A 26,349-nucleotide genomic window follows, 5' to 3' on the forward strand; every position below is an offset into this window, starting at 1 on the left:
AATATTGTCCAACATTTCCTAAAAGCTCAGATAAATTCAAAATCTGTACAAAAAGCCTCTAAAACAATGTACCCAAATTATAAATTTACACAAAAAATAAAAGCTTTACTATAATACTCAAAAGTTGTACCCTCCAGAATTCTCAAATCCTGGTCATGACCCAGTAGGTGTCTGATAAAAAAAGAAAAGTGTTTAAATTTATTTATAAGACATAATTTTATCAAGTGTCGGAGTCTCAAGCCACATTAATCTGTAACTTAAAAAATGAGTAGTCCTGTGGTGCCTTAAATGATTCAGGACAACATGGCCTAGAGTATATAGAGCACTGAACTGAGATTCAAGAGACCTTGTATTCTATTTCTATTGGTCTGCTGTGGTATGTCTACACTGCAGCCTCCCATCTCAGAGTGTACTAAAAACAGCAGTGTGGATGTTGCAGCTGTCTAATCTCAGGAATCACATGGGCCTGAGAGCTCAAGCTACAGCCTAAGCTGCACTGTCCACATTGCTATTTTTAGTATGAAAGCTTGAGCCCTGCTAAGAACAGATCAAGCTCCTCTAGTATAAGTTTGTCTACCTAAACTGGGAGGGTCACTCCCAGCTATAGTGCAGACATACTCCTGGTGATCCTGGACTTGCCACACCACCACCCTCTTACTTAGTTTCCCCATCTTTAAAATTGGAATGATGACACTGGTCTTCTTTGTAAAGTGCTTTGAGATCTATGAAAACGCAACGTAAGAGCCAGGTAGCAGTATTGTATCATCAACTCACAAAATACATATGTTCAGATTTACCAAATGAGATTCTATTTTTTTAACACCACCTACCCCCTGTGAGTTGCAATGAAGAACTTTTGGCTGAGAACAAGGGTAAAACTATCATCAGAGACCTTGTACAAGCATCTGTGTGATTGTAACAAAATTGCTTTAAGGAAAATAATTTTTAGCTCTATATGTATAGTGTTTGAAATCCTTGAAGATAAGGGAGTAGATTCTGTACCTACAACTCTTGAGAAGGCACACCTGAGAAGGGCCAGGGTAAAGTACATTAATAAAAATAATCCACAACTGCCTCTCCAGAAAAGCTATTAAAATCCAAATAGAAGCAATGATTAATATAATTTCCACATATCAATCTTTTTATAAGTCTCATATTTCTGAGTCACTGGTCAGTTTTTAACACAGATTATCTTGAGATAATGCCATTCTTTCTGGCACAAATAAATTAATATTATGATAATTTACTAATGATACAATTATAATTAAAGCTCTCATCTTAAGGTAATGCTCTGTGTAAACTTATCCATTTCCCTCTTGCTGTGACACACCTGCATATCCCAATTTGTACTGTAGTATTCTGATGGTTTCTGGTTTCTTTTGTCAGCTTTCCTGCCAAGTAATTGATTCATGGTTTCCATGACGTGATCTGTGCATTTCCTAAACTGACATTATAGACTGAATTATAAGCTAAGTATTCCAGCGTAACAGAGTAGAATTTGTCTAGAGTTTTTTCCATCTACAGGACAAAAGTTTTGTTTGGTTCAAAAAAAACCTTTCTATATTACAAATGAGGAAAATAAATTATAGTTGATGGCCAGTGAATTATAGTTCATCCTTTTATGATTGCCTTTAGGTCGCATCACTCTGTTTTGAAAGACTGCACTGACCTTAGTGGGTAATATATAAACTGATAGTGTAAAAAAATCTCAAGTCAAATGATAAATTTAACTTCTGATAATATATTAGATTTCATTAAGCCACCTTCTGAACTTTAAATCATGTTACACGCTGTAAAATAATTATCAAAACATCACAAGAAAATGTATTTACGCTGTACTGATATATTAGCCAATATTAGCATTACTCAATAAATCATCATTTTTGACAGACTAAACAGAAAAGATACATGGGAAAACCAGGCCCATAGTTCTTAAATAACTCAAACATTCTTCTGTTGCAATACATTTCTACTCTGTGCATATGAACAGAACGTGTATCAAAAACTGCAAGCAACTTCACACTGGTAGCATATTTCCTATGAGAACAATTCCTCAAACTTATTTCAAACTATTTAGACTTAGAAATATTTTCCCTTGAAAGACTATTATTGTAATCAGAAAACTAAATTACTTAGAACTTTATGCACCCTTCCACTTCAAGAATCAGAGGGAAGTGAGGAGCTATGGGTCTTGCCAAGAGAGGCACAACATGGGGAAAGATGTCAGTAAGGCAACAGTCTTTGAAGATGTGCCTTTATGGGCACTGTGGCAGACACGTGGGCGAAGTATAACTGGGGAACTGGTTGCTTTTCCACCAGATTCTGCGATCCCAGCCTAGGAGTAACGCAATTTAATTGCTGTTGCCTTACCCAGATAGTACAGAAATAAATACTTTATAAAATGTGTAAATCAATAAAAAGTCAGTTTCTTCATTGGACAAGCCACCACCATTAAACTTAAGATGTTACTGAAAGACAGAAATTAGACAAGTAATATGTCTAGCGAATTAAGTTACCTAGTCCAGAGTTTCTCAGATATTGTCATATGGTAGACCACAACTGAATATAAAAAAAAAAGATCTTGTGGACCATTTCTCCTGTCATTTGTATAATCTCCCTGTGGCAACTACATTAATTGCTTTTGTGGGAAAAGTGATATTATAAAAGCGTATGTACATATTTAGCTGTCTTTTAGTTGCCAGTGTCCAGTTATAGCAGGAGTAGGCAATTTTTAAAATTAAAAATTAAATTTCTGAAGTGGCCCCAGGCCGCCTCAGAAGGTGCAGGGTCTTGGACAAAACGGGCAGGGCCAGGAGACTTCTCATGCTTCCCCCACAGACCCTGATTGGTGTGAGGGTGGAAAAATGTGTGAAGTCTCCCCCCATTCCCAGCACCTAGAGAGACTTACCAGCTGTTTTAAAACAGCTGGTGGTTCCTTCTAGGCACTGCAACAGGAAGAGACCTCACTCACTCCCCCTCACACTTCGGTCAATGAGGGCCCGGTGTGGGAGGAGTGCCCCAAGTCTCTTATCCTCTGTCCTCCGCCCTGCCAGGGGTGTGCAGCAGCTACCGTCTACTTTAAAACAGCTGGCGATTCCCTCTGATGATGTGTGCCCTTGGCTGGGGGAGGAGACTTCGCAGGTTACCACCACTCCCAGGCCAATCAGGGTGGATTGGCCTGGGGGCAGCAGGGCAGGTCTGGGGTGGATCCACTGGCATGGCAAGGCCTGTGTGCCCACCACTGAGTTATAGACTCTAAATACTGCAATTTTGCATTGGTCTGTAGGATTAATCTGTCATCTTACGCTTCTCGTAAGTGGTAACAGTAGCTATCCTGGGGAATACCAATGGATATCTACTATGGCAACTGTTATGATGGCTGTAATGGAAACAAACCAATGTATAGCAAACAGAACAACTTTTCTTATTTCATTAGGGAAATATACGGGAAAAAGAGGTGAAAAATGTGGGGGGCATTTGAAATTTTAGCGTGTGTCTTTTGAAATTAGAGCTGATTTTTTTTTGTTAATCCTCTTTGCTATGCTTTAATGAAATGAGCAATATGGAACCACTGTTGTATTACTTTAATACTGTAATTTTCAGGTGAGCAAAAATGAAAAAATAAGGATGTTTTAAGTTTGCTTTCTTTAAAAGGAAGTTTTCTGAAAATCTCTCTGGTCTCGGAAGACATGTACCAATTCTAAGGAATTTTGCCAATGGCTTCTTTCAATATTAGGAGGCTAGGAACCTAAATGATGAAATTCTTCAGCTTTGTGGAATAGGTAACCAACCAACCAAAAACCAAAACATACCACCATCATACAGGGTTCCGTGCTACCCGTGGGTGCTCCACTATTGGTGTTGGGCTAGTCCTGGTGCCACAGATCAGAGACTCTCAGAGAAGTGTTCAGTCAGGCTGCACGTGCATGAGTGTTGAGCAGCATTCCCACCTTTGAAATTAGCGTGTGGAGCCCGACTCCCCTCAGTTTCTTTTCTGACGCCCTCATAGCAGATTATTAGTGCCTGAAGAAGTGGGGAGAAGGACGAGTAGTGGAGCACCCATGGGATACACATCTCGAAGAACAATCATTACTGCACAGAGTGAGTAACTTCTCTTTCTTCTTTGAGTGATTTCTCCTTGGGTGCTCCACTGTTGGTGACTATATAGCAAAGCCCATTTAGATGGAAGGTGGGCTTTGGCTAATTGTTACAAGCTGCAGAGAGGACTGCAGTGGCTACTGCAATATCTGCTATGGAGCATGGTGGATATTTAAAAAGGTGTGATTGGATGACCATGTGGCTGCTCTGCAGATTTCCTGGAGTGAGACTCCCTCCCTTGAGAAAGGCAGTTGACATCACCATCCATATGGTGGAATGGGGTTTGAGAGTCACCAGTAATGCCTTATTCTGGAGTGAATAGCAGGTAGTAATACAGGATGTTATCAATTTCGATATGCTCTAGGAAGAAAGTGGTGTTCCCTTGGACCTTTTGGCTAGGGATACCAGCAATCTTTGGGAGAGTTGAAAAGGTTGAGTCCTATCCAGATAGAAAGCATTGGCCCTTCTGACATCTAAAGTATGTAATATGGCTTCTTCCCTGGAGTGATGTGGTTTTGGGTAGAAGGTGGGAAGGACTATGGGTTCATTAATATGAAATTAGGAACCAACTTTGGAAATAACTTTATGCCTGCGAAAGGTTGTGTGTGAAAATGAGACTGAGAGAGCTGCAACTGTCCTTGTGGACGTGATTGCCAGAAGGAACATTTTCATGGTGAGAAAGGTAAGTGATGAAGTTGCCATTGGTTCGAAGGGTGGTTTTGTGAGTGGAGGAAAAATTCTAAATCCGACATGGGGGTAGGGGTGTACGTGGTGGGTGAAGGTTCTGTAGGCCCTTCCAAAAATCTCTTAGGGTATGTCTACACTGCAAAGTTAATTCGAAATAACAGCCGTTATTTCAAATTAACTGTAATAGCGTCTATACATGCAAACCGCTATTTCGAAATTAATTCGAAATAGCGGAACCCTTAATTCGAATTTGGTAGACCTCATTCTATGAGAAGTAACGCCAATTTGAAATAGCTATTTTGAATTAAGTGCTGTGTAGACACTTAATTCGAAATAGGGGGCCTCCAGCCCTTTCCAGGGAGCCCTGATAGCCACTCAGGGCACAACCAGGAAAACTTCCTCTCCTCTCCCCCAACCCGAGCCATTAGAGGGGTAGTCTCTGGCCACAGTGTCTGTGTCAGCTCCATGTCTGCCAGCCCAGAACCAGCAGTGGCCATCAAGGCCCCAGACCCAGTGGTCCCAAAACATGAGTCAGCAAACCACTGGCAGTCCACCACCACTCCCAGGAGCAGTCTGCCAGCTCCCAGGAGCCTGCCAGGGGCTGGAGAAGGCGGACACTTTCCTGGTCCAGGGTGGAGATCATGGACCTTATGCAGGTCTGGGGGGGGAGGGGGAAGGGGATTCCCCCAACAGCCATGATCTCCACACTAGATGGATGAATGCGGCCGTCTGTGGCAGGATAGCTGCCAGCCTGGCCACCAAAGGCCACATGCAAACCCAGGAGCAGGTTTGCATGGAAATCTAGTTGGTCCAGCGAGACCTCCAACCCTGACCCCCAGTTTCCCTTCCCCCTTCTTCCCCTTGCTTCCCCCTTCCAGCTCCCTCCTCCCAGGTTTCCCCCCTCTCCCACCTCCTTTCCCAGTCTCCTCAGAGGTTCATCTCTCTCCCCCGCCCTTTTGTTCAATAAACCCAGTTTCTGGTTTTGAACATACATGTCTTTTATTTGACATCAGGAAGGGGGGCTAGAGAGGGGTAAGTGGAAGGATGTGAGGGAGGAATGGGGCACGAGCCCCCAGTGGGGATGACTGGTGAGGCTCTGAGAGCTCCTTGGGGTGGATGCTCTCCCACAGGGCCTCCTGGATCCTGACAGCCTCCCGATGGACCCCTCCCCCCCCCCAGATGGCAGCCTGCAGCAAGTGCAGCTGGGCTGATGGCAGCGACTCCATGAGACGCACTGGTGTACCCAGGGGCATCTCTGGCTCCATGTGGCCGAGTGCTGTGGAGTCCCAAGTGCGAGCACTCAGGGCACTCCAAGACAGGGATGCGTTGCTGTCCCTCATCGAGGTAGAGAAGCAAGTAGGGAACCCTGAGAACTGTCTGTCTGGAGTGAAGGTAGGGTCCCTTTAAGCACGGAACTCAGTTAGCCTCAGGCAGCAGCCTCATACACGAAGTCCTAACCTAATGCCCTGCTGGCACTGGTTCCGGCCAGCCTTAACTTTGGTTCAGGGTCCACTCAGTGGGGACGCGCTATTTCGAAATAGCAAAAAGCTATTTCAAAATAGTTTGTGTGTGTAGGATGCATCAATTCGCATTACCTTAATTCAAATTAACTGTTTTGAATTAAGATAACTCAAATTAATGCTGTAGTGTAGACATACCCCCATGAGGGAGAGGAGCAGGGTAGAAGGCCGTAATCGCAGCCATGTGAATCCAGAGAGTGATGAAAGGGATAAATTTTGTTGTTTCAGGTATATGATGTATTCCAGTATCAGATGGAGTGGAGCTGGCTGGACTCCCGTCTGGGTGCACCATTGTGTACACCGTTGCCATTTGTACAAGTAAGTCTCGCGTGTCGTTGGTCTACTGCCATGCAGTAAGACAGATCTCACTTGTTGGGAGCACTGAGGCTATTAGAATCACACAGGCCCCATCTGTATCTTTCAGAGAACTCTAGGGACAAGAGAGATAGTAGGGAAGGCATATAGTAGGACTAATCCATGGGAGAAGCATTGTGTGTCTTAGAGAGCCATGTCTTATGCCTGCTCTCTAACAGTACTGGGGGCATTTGGAATTTTGTCTGGTTGTAAAGAAGTCTATTTGAGGTCGATATCAGCATTGGAACAGATTGTGGGTGATCTGAACATGCAGTTCCCAGTTGTTTTCTGTGAGATAGTTGCAGCTGAGGGTATCGGCTGTGATATTCTCGTCCCCAGGTAGGTATGCTGCCATGATGATTACGTTGTGGCGGATATACCAACTCCATCACCAGATAGCCTCTGCCTTTTGAAGGGGATTTTGCACCCCCTTGGCAGTTGATGTAAAACAGTAGTCATATTGTTGGTGAGGATACGCGCCAAAGACCCTCAAATATGTGGAAGAAAGTGCTTGCATGTGTTATGAACTGCTTGAAACTCAAGCAGGTTGATGTGGAGTCTGGACTTTTCTTTGGGCCACTTCCCTTGCATGTACTATTGTTGAAATTGTGCACCCCAGCTTAGCAGGGAGGTGTCCATAATGATCTGTTTGGACGGTTGATCCTGGTGGAAGGGCACCCTCTTGCAGAGGTTCTGTGCCTGGGTCCATCACTGTAAGGAGGTAAGGACTTTTTGAGGAGGCACAGTGTATCTGTGGACGTGGCGGTTGGTTGGTGTATAAACTTGAGGAAATCCAGTGTTGGAAACATCGAAAGTGCAGTCTGGCATGTGGGACAACATATGTGGTAGCTACCATGTGCCCCCTGAGTTTGAGACAAGCTAGGATGGGGACAGTTGGGCTGATGGTTATGATTGTGACCAGGTTTTTTATATTGTTGAAATGACTGGGGAGATTCCACAACAGCACGCGCCTATGTGAGCTCCTATGAACTCTAGGGATTGCGTTGGGGCATAGTGTGGACTTCTGGTTGTTGATAATGAAGCCTACTGATTGAAGAGAGGCCTTTGTGATTCTGATCATGTCCCTTGTGGTTGTTGGGAGGGACCTTGGATGAGGCAATCATCCAAATAGCCTATGGTGTTTTTTGTGCACTGCAAACCTCCTGACTGACAGCCACTCTTTTGAATAAATCCTGGAATTGTTTGAGGTCGTCACTAGGTGTTGGGTCATTTGGGATAATTGCTTCATCAGGATCAGAGGAGGAGCTATCATTTGGTAGCATGTCTGATTGTTGGATCATCCTCAGTCTGCTCTCAGGCTGCTGCTAGACTTCAAAGGTGGAGGTGCCTTATTAACTAGTCAATTACCTGATACTTAACATCCTTACTTTGTGCAGGTATAGGAGGGGCAGTGGAGGGGTGTCATGGTGCCCAGTAGTGATAGAGGGACCATCAGTTATTATGCCAAGAATAAAACTGCCAGTCAGGGTACCACGGGGGTACTGATTGCCTGTATGCCCCATATGATGCATTTGCTCTATCTGGGGAGGAGTGTTGTGAGGAGAAAACATTCCTTGTACTCCTGTGGTAGGCACTGAGTTGTGATAAAGTTGGTGAGTGTGGTGAGGGTGGAAAGACTCTCATTGATAATGGGGAGCAAGAACGGTGACATGCTGAAGATTTCTTGGGAGATTTGGTTCTAGTTTTCCTGTCATTTATTGATGAAGCATGGGGAACAACGGTGGGTTGATGTCTTGTGCCCCATTGCTGAGTCTGCTGGTGCCTGTGGTGGAGGCATGGGTCCAATTGATAACCTGAGAGATCTGGGGTTATTGTGATGCACAAGAGCACAGTTAGAACTAGCCTAATCATTTCTTTGCACCCGAGGTGAAAGCTGCGCCGGGAGCAGGCTCCACAGTGGGGATATCGACTATGCTGGAGGCATCATGGATGCCAGTAGTGCCAATGGTGCCTCTTAATTCAGGGCCCTTAGTAGGTGCCCTTTTTTAATGGGTGGGTAGCTGATTTCACAGCCTATTTAGAGCACACTTTTGAGCCTGTTAGTGAGGAGGCTCAAGATTTTGCCATGCCCAAGGTGCCAGGTTCATCTCCCTTACTCATTGTGATGGGAGGAAGTGGACTGGTCAGGGGGTGTTTGAGTGCACTGAGGTGAAGGGCTTGAGAGGTTCCCTTGAGGGGATGTCGTGCCCAAGCTCTTATTGCCCCCATTATACTTATGGGGGTCTAGGACTTTGTCAATAGACAGCATGCGTATTCTGCATGAACTCTCTTTCCTGGTGAGCTCTCACTGTCAGACTGTGACAATGGACATTTCTGTGAAATATGCGTGTCCTACAAACAACTTATGGATCTGCTGTGACCATCAAAGTCTGCCACAGTCTCGCCATGTGTCACATCTTTTGGCGGTAGGAGATTCTGGCATGTCTCCTGCTGGCAGACTATGCCACTTGTGATGGTATGAGTAGAACTGTGTATGTTTGGTTTCTTTCTTTTTCTTTTTTTTTTTTTTTTTGGTAGTTTGTTGCAGCTTGCTGCTATGCAGCACTAAACTGCTAGTCTCACTAAACCATGAACATGCTAAAGGGGGGAAAAAAAGCATTTTTTTAAAAGTTTAAACTGTATTAACAGGGGGGAAAAAGTATTGGGCAATTCTACACTAACTACTACATCTTTGTTTTTCAAAAGTGGGCTGAGGAGAGGGTTGGAACTCTGTCTGTAGCTGAGGATGATGAAGAAGGAACTGAGGGGAATTGGGCTGAGCACACTAACTTCAAAGGCAGGAACGCAGCTCACTACTCACACCTGCGCAGCCTGACTGAACATTGCACGCAGATGATCCCGACTTTCTTAAGATGTTGAAAATGAGATCACTACCAGTATCAGAAATACAAACTATGTTGTAAACTGATCTTGCTCCACTGATATTAATGGACTATGTACTTCAGCTGGGAGTCTGGTTCTGAATCTGAAAATCTGCTATAATTACATCTGCACTAGGCAATCGCTTATTCACGTAAGCAAGACTTGGAAAAAGTACATACCTGAGACACTACCTACTAAAATAGTGAAGCCATAGTTCTAAATTGTTAGTAGTGTGAAGATTTATCATTTGTGTATCTCAACCAGCTGGAGTAACCGTGGCTTTGAAACAACAGTTATTTTCTTAAAAAACAAAACAAACACGCAATGTTTGACTTGTTGGTATGCTAGACTTGCTCATATTCTACACTGGAAATTTTTGGTAGAATGCACAATTTCAGACCAGAGTGTTTGAAAAAAGGCTTTCAGGACCAAGATAAGATTATGACCATTTATCTTTTATTCAGTGACTCTTCAGTCCCTTTCCTTAATCCTTTCCTTAGCTGGACTGTACACTAAGCAGATGGCTAAGTGGCTACTTACTTTGGCTGTCACTCCACAGCTGCTACTGCTGTGTTGAGGTTCCAACTGTACCCCTCCCTCTCATATATCTACAGTATTTCACCAAAAAGGGAACTAGGTGATAAAGGAGCTATTAACTCTAAAATTAGATCATCCTCATTTAGGGCATTCAGCAAGAGAGAAGAAAAAATATAAGCTACCAAAGGAAATCAGTGTCATCTGATCTGAGATGACAATAGTGCATGTCTATTTGAGAGGTTCCTTAACTATGCTGTTCAATGATGAAATGTATGGTTCTTGTAACTGCACATAACAAACAAGTATTTAATTTTAGCTGTTTTTCCTTAAAAAACCCCCCTCTAGAAATTGCATTAAAACCCAAATATGTTAAATGAATGGCATTTAAGTTGGATACATACACACTTGAAAGTTAAGTGTCCCTGTGATCTCAATTCTGCACCCTTTCATGTATGGTATGATACAGTCTTTACTAATATGATCACATACTTCTGTTTCTATATCACTGTCTACCTCCTATCATGCAAAGTGTGACACACCCAGGAATAGCCTTAAAGGTTTCACGGGCAATCTTAAATCTGGCATTGTGTAACTTTCAAGTGCTTGATTTTCCAACTTAAATTTGTTTTAACATAGTTTCCCTTGTTCTACCATTAGTAATGTTAGCTGCACAGTACATAAAGGTAGCATAGTTCTGGAAACAGTGTGTTGAAATGACTGGGATATGTTTTTCCATATAGTTATGTATTTTAACATATTGCTATCAATTTACTTGAAACACAGACAACTAAGAATGTAACTGGAATAAAAACCTACCGTTTTGCTGATGTAACTTGTGCTGATATTCATACATTGCAGTCCCTCACTATTGCAGCAACCTCCACATCTGTAGATGGATACACACGGGGGTTTAAAGAAGGTGTTTGTTGTTGCTCCAAACTCTTTCCCGACATCCACACACACCTCACGTGGCATGCACTGAGTTTTCCTCCATTCATTATCAATACCTGCCAAGTTATAGGGAATTCCATATGTTATAAAGCAACTAGTTAAAATAAGAACACCCCACCGTAGTTTAACAGGAATTTGCTTAAGGTTGGAATCGGACTAGCACATGACTTCATGTATTTAGATGCCTAATTCAATGAAATACACATTTCTGTAGAGAAATAGAATTCCTTCTCAGTAACTTTCCAGAATTCAGTTTCCTATCCCTACCTGGCTATATTTGCAGAGGAGAATCATCTGGCCCTGAATAACATTTCAGAATTTGAATCATACTCTATGTAAAAAGTCAGAATGTCAACATGTAGCTCATCTTATCAGTTAATCCTATCGACTACACTCCGCTCCTTGCTACCTCTGTATCAGGCATCAAGTTGGGGGGACAGGGCGGGGGGGGGAGGGGAGAGAGGAGGAACAGGCGCCCATGAGCCAGCTCCCCACAAGCACTGAATCTCATGGATCCTGTCTTCTCCCCACCTCCACACCACTGCTTCTGATAGGTAGCAGTGCAGAGGGTGTAGGGGGCAGGCTGGAGCCAGTACATGTGGGAAGCCAGCTAGCTTTCAACTGATTCCCCACATATATCGGCTCCCGTGGAGCTGCTTGCTCCCTCCCTGCCTCTCTCTGAGGCAGCAGCACGGAGGAAGGGGGACAGACGGGAGCTGATATGTGGGGAGCTGGCTTTTAAAAGGCACTGGGGGGAGAGTGGGAGAGGCATGAGCCAGTGCTTAAAAGCTAGTTCCCCATGAGCACCAGCTCTGCCTCCCCGTTCCCCCCCAATGCTGCAGTAGTACAAGGCAGAGAGGGGCAGGGGAGGCTGCTTCATGGATGTCAGTGCAGCCTCTGTCCATGGGGAGCTCAGGTTCCCCCCATAGATGAGTGGTAGGGGGTTCCTTGGGAGTAGGGCTGGGAGTGCACTGACTCCCAGCCCTGCCCACGGGGACTATCAAATAGTTGTGTAACTGCTGAAATTTGAAGCGGTTACATGATTATTCAATTACACACTATCTAACATCCCTAGATTTATGTTCTATACTATTAAGGTAAAAACACATTCAATTGGATGATCATTTAGTTTTGTTAATTACATAATAATAATCTCTGGCATTTAAAATTAAGGAAAGAGCACAATTAGGCTAAACCCTTAGACACTGTCCAAAGCCATGCTTAGATTTCCTGACTGGGCCTTTCTGACAAATTGTAGTTGTGCACAGCTGAGGCCTCATCACTAACAAGTTATGTAACTTACCTCATCACAACCCCCATCTTCTGTCTCGGAGCAACCACATATTAGGATTGTGGTTCAAAGAATTTCACTCCCCACCTGTTATTTAATCTATTCCTCCTATAACAGTTCAAACTCAACTATTGTATTGTGAATTTTACTCCTGAATTCTACATTCCCTCAAAAAAACCCTTAAAATATTTTTTCAGGCAGAATGATACAAACAAAAAGAATTCTGTTAATGTCCCTCAATTCTTCAACTGCTTTGTTGTAGAATAAGTCCCACTAAAATGTGCTTTATTTAGCTACTCTAGGTGATTATAGATCCTTTGCCTTAAATCTCCCAGTTCATCTGCGGCATGCATCAATAGCTAATTCATGCATGCATTATTCTGGGTAAATGCTTAATTGAAGTAAATGAGGGGGGAAGACACAAATATTTGCATTTTTTTTCCAGTGGATACATTCTTTGGGAGTCACAGATTAATGCCTCCTGCAAAGTCTTCAAAGTCACAACACAGCAGAGATTCTTTCCAGCCAAGGACTTCTGGATTTAATTTTAAATCTGCTGTACAGTACCATCTGAAAATGGTGCAATCACTTCCTTTTGGATCAGTAAATACCTCACGCATCACACTGAGTTCACAAAATGTGTCAGAAAAAATAGCCATAAGGATTAGTCTCTTAGCCATGCTTAATTTGTGCCAGGGCTGATCCTCGGCATCTCTAGGCTTGGTAGTTCATAGTCCTAGCACCTCTAGGACTTGCCCTAATAGTTATGAAAATACAAAAATTTAATGAGCCCTGGCACCTCTTTCATTACAAATTAAACACTGGTCTGAAGGTCCTAACTTGTGGATTCCTATCAATCTAAGGATTTAGCCATTTTTATTTCAGTATTTAGACTTTAAAAATTTTTTTTACACAACTGACATTTCTTCAGATTTTGATTTACAGTGTTTGGTACACCTTTTATTTCCTGCACTTACTTTTCAAGATTTCTGCATTATAATGTGCTGCTGCAAATTTTACTGAATCATCTGATCTTGTGTCAAAGCTGGAGTGTTCCTTGTTGTGTTGCCAGCCCCCTCTCCTCAACTGACATTTGAACATTTTCCAGTACTCGGGATAAAGTACGGTCATGAGTTCATCCACACTGGACACAGACCGCAACTGCTCTTCCAGGTCTTTACTTGAATGAGCCTGTTAAAGAAATATGCAAGATTAATTATTTTCTGCATTGCACAAGTTTTGCTGTAAATTAGTTTGATGAACAAACAGCTAAACATTTGTAAAATTAAGTCTTCACCTTTTGAATCCTCTTGTGAAAAACACTATACTAATGTTGTTCTGTAGCATCTGATACTACAATGCCTTTCTACCATCACTAACTCTTACTCTAACATGTTGTTCAAGATAAGTATTACTCATGAGAAGAGAGAAGCAGATATAAACATTTGCACAGTACAATTTGCAAGATAAGGCAATGGGGTACATTTTGCACTATGGATACCTGAATAATTTTAAATACTTTTTATTTCCTCAAACAAAATCAGACAGATTTTATGATTATATGCATATTGCCTAGTACCATGTAACATTAACAAGGATGACAAAGTAAAATTTTGCACGTTTTCCCAAAAATTCATGAAAGCAAAAAATAAGTGCAAAAATGGGTGAACAAGAAATTAAGAGAATTTTTGGAAACTGCTATTTTGTTGTTCATCTTCAGGGTCCTATCATAGGTATTTAAGGAAATTCCTGTTCAGCATCAATCATGGCTTTGCCCCAATCTCCATATATAGGAGCCAGTGTGATTGCCCATTGTCTCAAATGCAGACTGGGAAAGAGATTAGTACTCTGAATTACATTCTGCCTTGTGAATCTTCTGTGCCGCAGGGAGAGTATGCACCTCCCGCCCCCCCAATACATCATGCAGAATACATACCTGATCAATACAGTGCACCCATTTCCTGCCAGCTCTTTAGTCAAATGAACAATGGTGGTGGGAAAAACACACACATAGGTTCTCTGGAACTTCTTACCTTCCAGAGTGCAGCATAGGTAGCCAGCACAGAGGAGGGAGGGATGCCTTAGAGCTCCTCATGCATGGGCATGCTGGTGTGGGCAGCAATATTAGAGGCAACATAACCAGTCTTTCATACACAGTGTTTATTGACTGAGGCCTCTGTACATATAAATACACACACACATATACTGGCTATTATCTTCTGCATCCCATACTGGCTATTATCTTCTGCATCCCAGAAAGAAACAGCCACATTAAAAATGTTTCCATATTAGTGTCTAACAATTTAAAACAGATCCCCTCCCTGCCCAAAAAACAAGGAGTCCTATGGCACCTTAAAGACTAACAGATTTATTAAGGTATTAGCTTTCATGGGCAAAACCCACTTCATCAGATGAACTGGAGTTGAAATTACAGAGCCAAGTGTATATATAAGAAAAGAAGGAAGTTAGTTATGTGTAGGATCAGCGTTAATGAGGCTAATTAAGTTTTATTCCTTTCACAGTTCCAAAATATTGCTCTATTTCCAACTCTCATGATTTTCTTGTCAGTCTTGCAATATTTATGGCTTTACTAAAATACCCAGGCCCCGGAGCTGACATTAAGAAACACAACAGAACCTTCTAGCATTCCAGGCATTGAGGAAAACCTTGAAGTACACAGAATCTAAGGCAGGTGTGGGGCACCTTTTTTGAGTTGGAGGCTACTGACCCACGGAAAAATCAGTTGGGGGCTCTCACACAAGTGAGAAGCCCATGAATATGAGAGACTCCCCACATTCCTCTTGCATACCAAGGCCTGGGGGCGGGGTCCAGGCTAGTAGATTTTCAATGCTCCGGACCTGTGGGAGAGTTGCTGGGGGGCTGGAGTGACAGCACAGGCTCCCAAATGCTAAGTCTTAGGGGCTAGATCCAGCCTCCAGACCCGAGGTTCCCAACCCCGATCTAAAAGATCAGAAATCAGAAAGGAATATTCTGGAGCTTGCAGGATCCTAGAGCCTGGTTCCAGACCAAACCCAAATGCCTACATCACAATGCAATTAAACAGACCCTTAGTGCAAGTCTGAGGTGTCTGCAGTGTAGACATACCCAAAGTTACCTAAAATAAAATTATGTTCTGAAGGCATATAAGTGTGAAATTGTAGAACTACTAGCAGAGATATGTAACCTATCATTTAATTTCAAATGACTGGAGGATAGTTAGTGACACGTATTTTTTTTTTTTTTTTTAAGTCCAGAGCAGGGATGAGTAAGATACATCTCGGGGGCTGGATGAGGTCCGCCAAGCACCAGATCCAGTCCATAGACTACCCAGCTGAGACCCTCAGGCATGCGGCAGCTGCTGTTGTTAGCACAGGGCTGTCCCATGTGGCTCTCTGCTCTAGAGGGGGTGGGAAGCTTTGTGTGATCTCCCCATCCCCAGCCCAATCCTCAAGCTCCTATTGGCCAGAAATGACCAGGCAAGAGGAGCTAAGAGATTGGCCTGGGGGACAGGGGCAGTGCAAGCCTCTTCTCCCTCCCGAAGCTGAGAGCCACATGAAAGGAGCAGCCTGCAGTTTTAAGTGGTCTGGGGCTGCAGCAGACAGGGAGTCCATCCTGCATTGGGGGTGCTGCAGGCCTGCTGGTGAGGAGATGCTTAGGTTAGCACCTCCAAGCCAAAGCCTGCCTCTGGCACCCCTGCCCCTCCCACCCACACCCAACTCCCTCCACCAGGACACCATCCAAACCCTCTGCACTCCCTTCCCCAAGTCACAACTTCCTCCCAGAACTTGTATCCCCTCCTACACCCCTTCCCCAGGCCATTATCTTCTCCTGCAGCTACATTCCCTCCCTGACTCTACACCTCAATCCCCAACTCAGGTCACATCCCCCTCCTTCACCCAAACTTCCTATCAGACCTCATACCATTCCTGCACCCTTGTCCCGTACCTCGTGCACTCTTCTACACCCAACTCTCCATCCTAGATCCTGCACCTCCTCCACAGAAAAGTGCAGCCCTTGACCACTTCCCAAAATCTTGGAGTGGCCCCTCACCAAAAATTATTGCCTACTCCTGGACTAGAGGCAATCCTGGCAGTTACAGGCCAGTAAGCCTAACTTCAATACTAAACAAATAGATTGAAACTATAGTAAGGAATAGAATTAACTGACACAGATTAGCACAATTTGTTGGAGAAGAGTAAACAGGGCTTTTGTAAAAGGAAACCATGCCTCACATATCCATTAGAATTCTCCTGGGATGGCGGCAGAGGAGGGGGATGTCAACACACACATGGACAAGGGTGATCCAGTGGGTACAATGTACTTCGATTTCCCAAAAGCCTTTGACAAGGTCCCTCACCAGAGGCTTTTAAAGCAAACTAAGCAGTCATGAGATAAGAGGAGAGGTCCTCTCATGGATCAAAAACTGTTTATTATAAAGGAGAGAAAGGATAAGATTAGATGGTCCGTTTTCAGAATGAACAGAGGTAAACAATGCCTCCAGGCATTTGTTTGGGGACCATACAGAGCTTATCGTCATATACATAAATAATATGGAAAGATAGATAAACATTGAGGTGGAAAAATTTGCAGACAATATAAAAATTGCTCAAGGTATTTTAATCCAAAGTAGACTGCAAAGAGTTACAAAACGGTGTTAGTGGGAAACAAAATGACAGATAAAATTCAATGTTGATAACTGCACAGTAATGCAAACTGGAAAACAATCCCAACTATACATATAAAATGAATTAAACTGTTAGCACTCAAGAGATATTTGATTCATTGTGATTAGTTTCTGAAAACATCTGTACAGTGTACAGAAGCGGTCAGAAAAACTAACACTGTTATGAGCCATTAGGAAAAGGATAGCTAATAATACAGAAAATATCACAAAATGCCACTACATAAAACCACAGTATGCATGACGCTCACACATGCATGAAGTTCTGTTCTTCCATTCTGAAAAAAAAAATTAGAATTGAAAAAGGTACACAGAAGGGCAACACAAATGATTAAGGGTTTGGAAAAGCTTCCATATGAGGAGAGATTAAAAAAAGATTGGGACTTTTCAGCTTGGAAAAAAAGATGACTAAAAGGGTGTTAGATTACATAATTATTCAAATACATGGTATCGCATAAAATTTTAGTGGTTACGAGACTATCCGGCAGCCAGTGCACTCCCAGACCCATTTCTGGGGAGCTCCCTGCTAGCCTGCAATCCTGCCTCTGATACAGAGGCAGCAGCATGGGGCAGTAGAAGCCCCTGTCTGGGGGGGGAGGGCAGCTCCCTGTGGACAGAGGCTGCACTGCATCCCACAGAACATCCTGTTGTGTCAACCAAAATTAATAGGCGGTAGGTTTAAAACAAAAGAAAGTACTTGTTCACAAAATGCACAGTCAGCCTGTGGAACCTGTTGATGGTATGTTGCGAAGGCCAAAGCTATAGTGAGATTTAAAAAAATTGTAAGTTCATGGAGAACAGATCCATCAATGGCTATTTAGCCAAGATGGGCAGGGATACAGTTCCATGATCTGGGTAACCCTATCCTCAAACTAGAAGAAACTAGATAACAGGAGATGATTCAATACCCTTGAATTCCCGTTCCCATCAAAGCACTTGGCACTGGCCACTGTTGGAAGACAGGATATTGGGCTGAACAGTCAATTGGTCTTACTCAGAACGGATGTTATGATGTTCTTCCGATCAATGCAAGATCCATCATCAACAAACAATACACGACCTCATCAGTGAAGTACTCAAGATTGCCTGTATCCTGGAAACCAGGCTGGACATCACTACGTCTATGTCTACACTGCAGCACTATTTTGGAATACCTGCAGTATCCTGAAATAGTTATTTTGTGTCTTTTGAGCTTGCCTGTCATTTTGAAATATACTAGGGTTCACTATTCTGACATCCCTGTAAATCTCACTCCACGAGGAGTGAGGGATGTTTTGGAATAGCGATTTATTTCAAAATAAGTGCTGTGTAGAAAGTGCCAAATTTCAAAAAAAGTTATTTTGAAATAAGATATGCAAGATTTAACTTTTCAACTTTTGGTGCAGCGTAGACATATCTTACAAGCCCTGTGCTAGCCCTCATCATCCCATCCCTCCCCACTACTAGGCCTATAGCAGACCAAGATGAACAGGAGGCACTGCATTCATATTCTCTTCTAACATAAAATTTGAAAGAGTCATCTCAGGTAATAAGAAAAAGTCTTCTAAATTTCAGCAGCAGCAACCAGAGCCAAAGCTAACAGGTTACTTTGTTCATTTACAGATCACCAAAGACCAAAGGATTCATAAAGGAGCTAACTCAAATTTTGTTAGGGGTGGAGGAGCTTCAAATGTATCAGACCCCTAGTAGCCAACAATTAGGGTGCAAGCACAACTACCTCAATAGGAATCTTTGTCCTTCCCTCAGCAAATCCTGGGCTATGCTGATAATTTTTTCCCAACCCTGTGTCAGCTCATGAAGCTAGACTAGATGACCTCTTGAGGTCCCTTCTACCCCTACATTTCTACTATTTCCATGAGCTAGAAATGCAATACATGTCCCAAGAGAAGCTTGAAATCTGCAGATATGGATGTCTTATGAATCCCAGCCACTCTTGTGAGGAAAAAGTTGCATATTCACTATTGGTAAGTATAATTTTCAAGTCCTGATCTAAGATATAATGTGAAATCATGTTTTTAAAATGCATTTACATATGGCCTTCTGGAAAATCCATAGGTAATATTAACATAATAGTGTTTACAATTTAAACTGTCCATTTAAAGGAAAACAAAATGAAGCCTGCATCCATTTTTCACACGTATGCAGAAAGGAAAACACAATGTATTTATAAGATACATTACTGTAAAATTAAGTCCTGGTGAAGAAGCAGTGGGGGAATACTAACTTGATGCTTGCTGAATAAGTGCAACAAGATTATTTCATTACAGCTCCTTAAATTGTAGGAGAGTGATTAAAATAGATTCACTGGGAGTATATAAGTATTTTGATTATAGCAGAGGGAAGTTTACTAATATTCTATACTAGGTTTAGTCTATAATTAATACATTTTATTCCAAATTCCTATGAAATTGGGCCTATAATTCTGTAGTTACAAGTAATTGGAATAACCACAAAATCAGTTTGTTCTTAAGAATAACTTACTATTGAGCTTAATTAATGGACACTCTTCTTTTTTAAAGTGACTGATGTTTTAAGTCAGTTTTATATGTACAATATAGGAATCCTATTCAGTCAACCAGACAAGGAAAGTAAGGATAAAAGCTAGCACAAACAGAAAGGTTCACACACTGTACTAAGGGTTGTAACCAGAGCCCTCCAAAGCACCATTAACATTTTAGAAGAGAAAGAAAAGGAAGCTTGTATGTTTATTGCCAGTATGTGTCTGCAAATGTATGTCAAAATGTGTGTTGATCTCTCCTTGCTGTAGTCATTATTCATCTGTAAAAGGCATAAGTTTTGAACTGTGGCAAATTAGCCAAGTCTTTATAACTGGTTTATGCTGAACACGACAATTAGAGGCATTAATGACCTATGTAGTAATTTAATTCTGGCATAGCAATCAAACAGACACTGCCGCCAAAATTGTACACACAACTAAATCTTAATTTCCACTTGATTAAATGGAGGACGCCAACAGCGTTTCTAACAATAATTGAGTTGGCCAAGGAACCTTGAGCTGGAACATGCTGCCAGCTATGTTTGATAAAGGAAAAAGTATGTAGTATAAAAAAATTAAATACATTTTATAGCCGAACTATAAAAACAGTTCTAACTGATGCTTGAAGATTTGCAAAAATCTCTCTCTCCCCCTCCCTCCCGACACCCACACAGGATTTGATTATTCATCCAATCAAACCAGCTAATTTTTTGTTTGTTTGTTTTGTTTTTTAAATCTCAGCTCTTTGCTCTGCTGTTGATTGTACAACTGCTTTGACACGGTGCATACCAGAAGTTATCATTTTAAATCTTAAGGCATTTGCCTTCATGACAATTAACACCATAATAACTGTTCAGAAAAGCATAATATTAAAAAATCCAAAATAAGAACAAATATACTGTAAATTAATTAATAGAGCCCTTGTATTTAACAGTGTTATGTTAGGTCAGATTAACAAGGTTTGCAAATGATTAAGGTCTGGATATTTGATTACTCACACCATGCTAGTCCTTCTCAAATGAACTATTAGATGTAATCCTAAATTTAAAATAAAGACATTGTACTAAACATAACTGCTATGTTGCCATAAAATAGCACAATCAGGTTATTTAGATAATGGCAATTCTAAAACCATCAGTGCCAGACTGTGACCTTTGATTAATGTAAGTAGTCTGCTGATTTCAAAGGGAGCCTCTTGCATATAACAGAGACTTGAGCCAGCTTCACCTCCTTGATAGGAGGGGACAATGCTACCTATATACCAGCGGTTCTCAAACTTTTTGGGCTCCGGAGCACTTTACATGCGTAAAAATGTATGCGGAGCCCCAGCGGTCCATTGATTGTATGTGTTGTACCTATCGATGTTTCCAGTTTGTCAACCTCGCGGAGCCCTGTGGCTCCGCGGAGCACAGTTTGAGAAACAATGCTATATACCATGCTCCTCTTTCTCTTTCTATCATCTAATTGAGCTCAAGGAAATATTTCACTGATCCATCCTAAAATAAATATTCAGGCCAACCATAGGCATAGGTGTGTGATCATGCTGAGTACAAGCTGGTTACATTTTGGAGGAAAAGTCCCAAAAATTCTTTCAAAGATCAGTTTCTACAATGGCAAGAGTGACTGTGTGAAGTTGAACAACTGAAAGAGAGTGAGAGAGCAGAAAATCCCACAAGACGAAGCTCGCTTCATTTCTTCTCCTCCACATGGTTTATTGAGGAGCAGGGATGAAAGGCCCCTAAATGAATCGAGGGATGAATCTTCTCCTTCTACATAAAGTAACATGACATAGTAAATAAACTATTCCTCACAGTAAATTACTTATAGATCTATATTTCCACAGTTCTTATTACTGTGCTATCTTAGTAGCTTTGTGAAATAGGAAAGTATACAACTTGATTTTCTTATATCAAAGCTGCTGCATATAATCTTACTGTATATATTTTAGAAATGTGCATCTGTCTGCCCATCTGTGAGTCTGTACAAGAACTCCTCCTAATTGGTAAGAGCTAGGACCACCAAATTTTGTATGCCTCTTATAATTTAAAGCAAAGCTAGGGTTTCGTTGTGCCCAGATAATGAGATGCATGTAGAATTTGATTATTTCTTTAAAAAATGGAAAGAGGGGGTCTGTTGGAGGGAGTTAAACTGCAGAATGACCACAGAGGGGCAGCCAGAGGTCAGAGATAGGGACTGGGACAGCTATCTCCCCATTGGGCTAGCAAGGGTCAGAGGTGGAGAAAGGGGACGGCTCTCTACTATATATTTCAGAATGTTTGTGTGTCTTTCTGTCCCTCACTGGGGACAGGCACCCCTCCCCCGGCTGTGCCCACTGCAGCTGCACATGGATAGACACGTCTCACCTGGCCTAAACCTGCTGTGGTGAGAGGGCTGGAATAGTCCTCTTTTCCCGGGGAGCCTTCACACTGAAAACTTCATCCTTAGCCTCTTGTCAAATGACTTCTATGTACATTTTCATTTTATTTTTCAACCCCTCCCCATCACATTAATGGATTTTAATATGAGCAGGCAGGTTATTGTTGAACCCTCTAGTGGCTGTTTGCTCCAAATTCTGTACAAAGTGGGCCATGTGAAGTGTCAAATGAAAGCTTATGCTCTACAGATTCTATGTATGATACTCATATGCTTGTATGATTTTTGTATGTGAAGTTATGAATATGGGCTCTGATCTTATATTTTAATGTTTTCTGTCTAGGAAGGAGGAAAGGGCCTGGACTGCTATCGTGAGGAAGTACTGTTCAGTGAATGGCTGTGCTAACAAATAATGCTTCATGGACAATGGCCCTCAGGGTGGCCAATGTGTCTCACTCGATAACAAATAGGATGTCTTTCTGTCACCCTCCTATTTGTGGATCCGTTGATGGCTGACCAGCCCAATTCTGGAGTCACAGGCTTTATTGCAGAAGGGGCAGGTGCTGGTTGCTATTGGAGGGATGCGGACCAGTTTTTGCTGCTCTTTTCTCCTTCTCTGCCTCTCCTTGTCTGCGCTGTGGTGGGACCTCTCAAACTGCACCACCCCCTCACAGATTACCATTCTCCACTGGGGGCGGTCCTGGGCAAGGTTCTCCCAAGCATCGATACCAATGCCACAATTTTTAATGTTTGCCTTCAACATGTCCTTAAATTGCTTCCTCTGGCCCCCACGCTCCTCTGTCCTTCCTTCAGCTCGGAAAACAGAATCTGTTTTAGGAGGTGCTGATCAGACATCCAGATCATATGACCAGTCCACCAAAGTTGTTGGTGGATAATGATAGCTTCAATGCTGGTCATGTTTGACTCTTCCAGGATGCTAGTGTTCGTGTGCCTGTCCTCCCAAGGGATATTTAGGATTCTCCTTAGGCAGTGTTGATGATATTGTTCAAGTGCCTTCAGGTGACACTTATATGTTGTTCAGGCTTCACATGCATACAGCAGTGCTGAAACAACAACTGTGCAGTACACAAGGATACATACCTGAGGAATGCATCTGAAAACCTGCAGACCAGCCAGTGCATAATGGCTACTTTCATGTGAAACACAGACAGATCACTTGATCATGTGACCAGCTCCAATTTGGGAGGCATGGGGAATATAAAAATGCAATGAAGCTGCCTCCATCTTGTCTTGAAGCCTGCTCCTGATTCCAGATACATCCTCACTTGGGACAGAGAGCTGGGAAAGATTAGCTGACGCATCCTGTTACAGGATGTACACCAGAGAATTTTAAGCTAGCAGTTGGTAACATCACCGCTAAGAACCTGCATCAAGCACTTGGTGACTGATGTATGTAATGGATTCTCTTTAACAATCTCACACTCAACCCTTTTCTTTCTTGTTATTAATAAATCTTTAGATTTTAGATTCTAAAGGATTGGCACAGCATGCTCTTTTGGGTAAGATCCCAAGGCATAAGTTGACCTGGGGCTGTGGTTGGTCCTTTGGGAACTTGGAGGATCTGTTTGGAGTTGGTGAGACTGGGTTTTATAACCTCTCACCTGTGTATAAGATGTAGGTTTGGTTCTGGCGCAAGTAAACTTGGGGTGTCTGAGGAGTTTTGCTAATGAGGCCTCCAGCTGGCCAAACTGGCAGCTGAAGTGCTCTGTGTAACTGTTTTGTTGCCTACATAGGAAAGGACTCAACTGGAAGTAGCCCTGGTTTTGAGCAATTTGCCCTGAATGGACTCCCTCAGCGGTGCCCAGACTCGGCTTGGTACATTTCCCTCTGCTCCAAATTAAGGACCTGAGCAATGCCAGTAAATCTTCTAGTTATCTAAATTTTGGAAAACATTGTTCTTCAAAATAGATGTAGAACATCATGTGATATTCCAACTCTATAGAGAGTTAAGTATTTCACAAAATTATAATTTACAGAAGAACAGTATCTGGAAGGTTAAAAAAAAAACTATGAACAAAATGAAATTTATAACATGTTTTTCCATCTTTACATTTTATGTCTCCCTTACAGACTTCTCTCTCAATATAAAAGGTCAAAATGCTTAGTATTTGGTAGAGACTGAGATACATAATTGAAGGTGCAATTTATAGTAATATTAATAATAAGGAACATCTGCTGTGATTGTAGTGGTCAGTGTATTACATTTTCAAGGATATTCTTAATACGAAAATTCTGGCTATAAAACAATCAATCAATTTATTGTATATGTATACTACTGTACATTTATTGGCCAATTGAATTATATTGGGAAAAAAAACCACAATTAATTCAGCATAGTGAAGCAAACATATGTAAGTAAATGGAAACACTGCTGAAGACAACTGCGTGTAAACATTTCTCTTGCTTAATCCTTTAGAATTATTGTAAATTATATGTATTTTTCCTTTAGAATTCTGATGTGATTAATGTCAATTAAATGAAAATTTAGCAATTCCAGTTTAAGAAAAATCTAAACTCAATTGTATGATTTAAAAAAATCAACTTTGCTATATATCACTTACATATAACTGAATACGAGGCGCCCAATTTTGATGTACAGGCAGGCCCCGGGTTACGTCAGTCCGACTTAAGTCAGACCCCTAGTTACGAATGGGGAGGGGGGCGCAGCTAGTGAGGGGTGCCTCCCCCACTGTCGCCGCCTCTGGCGGCGTGGGGGGCGCTTCCCCCCAGCAGACTAGGGAGACGCGGAGCTAGCGCCCCCCCCCACCCAGAAGACCAGGGAGACGCGGAGCGGCTTTTCTCGCCGTGGAGGACGCAGGCGGCGGGACCGCCGAGACGCGCCACGGTCCCGCTGCCCGCATCCCCCGCAGCAAGAAAAGCCGCTCCACGTCTCCCTGGTCTGCTGGGGGGGGAGGGCGCAACTAGTGCGCCCCCCCCCCCCCCGCCAGCAGACCAGGCTTTTATCGCCGATGCCTGGGGTAGAGCAGCTGGGGGGCTTCTGGGTTGGTCCCACAGAACCGAGGTGCAGCGCTACTGGACCAACCCAGCAGCACCCCAGCTGCTCTGCCCCAGGCGTCCCCAAGTCAGCCGCTGCTGAAACTAACCAGCGGCAGACTACAGGAAGCCCGAGGCAGAGCTGCTCTGCCCCGGGCTTCCTGGAATCAGCCGCTGATCAGTTTCAGCAGCGGCTGACTTGGGGACACCTGGGGTAGAGCAGCTGGGGTGCTGCCGGGTTGGTCCCCGCAGCGCCGAGGTGCGGTGCTGCGGGGACCTACCTGGCAGCGCTCCAGGTGCTCTGTCCCAGGCGTCCAGATTCAGCCACTGCTGAAACTGATCAGCGGCTGATTCCAGGAAGCCCGGGGCAGAGCAGCTCTGCCTCGGGCTTCCTGTAGTCAGCCGCTGGTCAGTTTCAGCAGCGGCTGACTTGGGAACACCTGGGGTAGAACAGCTGGGGTGCTGCCGGGTTGGTCCAGTAGCGCCGAGGAGCGGCGCTGCGGGACCAACCCAGCAGCACTCCAGCTGCTCTGCCCCAGGCGTGTTCGATTCAGCCGCTGCTGGTCAGTTTCAACAGTGGCTGAATCTGGATGCCAGTTCCGACTTACATACCTATTCAACTTAAGAACAAACCTACGGTCCCTATCTTGTACGTAACCCGGGGACTGCCTGTAGTATAAATTAACTGGTTTACAAAATCATAACAATTCTTTTTTAATAGTTTTAAATATTTGTAGAGTAATACAACTTTGCATAGCTCCTTACAGAAATCAGAAGACGACACAGACTCTGATTCTCATCTGAATGCTAATTTAAATCATGAATAACACCACTGAAGTCAATTGGACTATACCAGTATACAACTGATATGAGTCAGATCAGTACCAGATCCATTGCCCCAACACCAAAGAGCTTAAAACCACATCAGACAAACAACATAGAAAACTAAGAAAATGATAGAAAAGGAAGTGAAAGAGAGGGTAAAATAAACATATGAATTGCATTATACTTCAAATGAGCTTTATACATTTTGATATTTTTAACACTGAGAATAGGACTGAGGAAAGGAAAATGAATAGAGGCTGAAGTAAAAGAAAAGCAAAATAAATGAATTTGAGAAGGGATCTGAAGAAGGAGAAAGAAGTTAGACACATGAAGGATTTAACAGCAGGTAAAAGGAGGATGAAAAGGTCTACAAAAGCATTATTTCTAAAAGAAAACATACAAATCCTTTAGTTTAAAACAAAAACAAAAAAAAGAAAGAGAAAGAGAGAACACATTGATAATCCGGCCTGAAACAAATCAGACATAAAAACTTCAAAAACAGACTTCAGAGAGAAATTGCTGGGCTAGAATTCATATGCAAATTCGACACCCTGAACCAAGGTCTAAATAAACACAGAATAGGACTCACATTACAATAGGTAATTTCCCATTCAGGTATTCTCACCTTCTCACCACT

At 42.7% G+C, this 26,349-nt stretch overlaps 1 protein-coding gene and 1 long non-coding RNA gene across 3 annotated transcripts in view; one reads left to right on the plus strand and one right to left on the minus strand.

The window, feature by feature from the left end:
• Positions 1-9,501, plus strand: part of LOC142829630 (uncharacterized) — a 201,653-nt gene extending 192,152 nt beyond the window's left edge. Inside the window, exons 4-5 of the long non-coding RNA XR_012904248.1 lie at positions 6,534-6,623; positions 9,366-9,501. This is a non-coding gene — a long non-coding RNA (uncharacterized LOC142829630). The remainder of the gene's footprint in view (positions 1-6,533; positions 6,624-9,365) is intronic.
• The window catches only part of VEGFC (vascular endothelial growth factor C), a 114,639-nt gene that overhangs the window by 28,544 nt on the left and 59,746 nt on the right, over positions 1-26,349 (minus strand). For both annotated transcript variants that reach the window (XM_006131592.4, XM_075930235.1), the window contains exons 2-3: positions 13,299-13,512; positions 10,896-11,086 (exon numbers count right to left, since the gene is read on the minus strand). In XM_006131592.4, coding sequence (XP_006131654.2) covers positions 10,896-11,086; positions 13,299-13,512 — 405 coding nt within the window. The remainder of the gene's footprint in view (positions 1-10,895; positions 11,087-13,298; positions 13,513-26,349) is intronic.

Source organism: Pelodiscus sinensis, chromosome 5 (assembly GCF_049634645.1).
Source record: "Pelodiscus sinensis isolate JC-2024 chromosome 5, ASM4963464v1, whole genome shotgun sequence".
Lineage (NCBI taxonomy): Eukaryota > Metazoa > Chordata > Testudines > Trionychidae > Pelodiscus > Pelodiscus sinensis.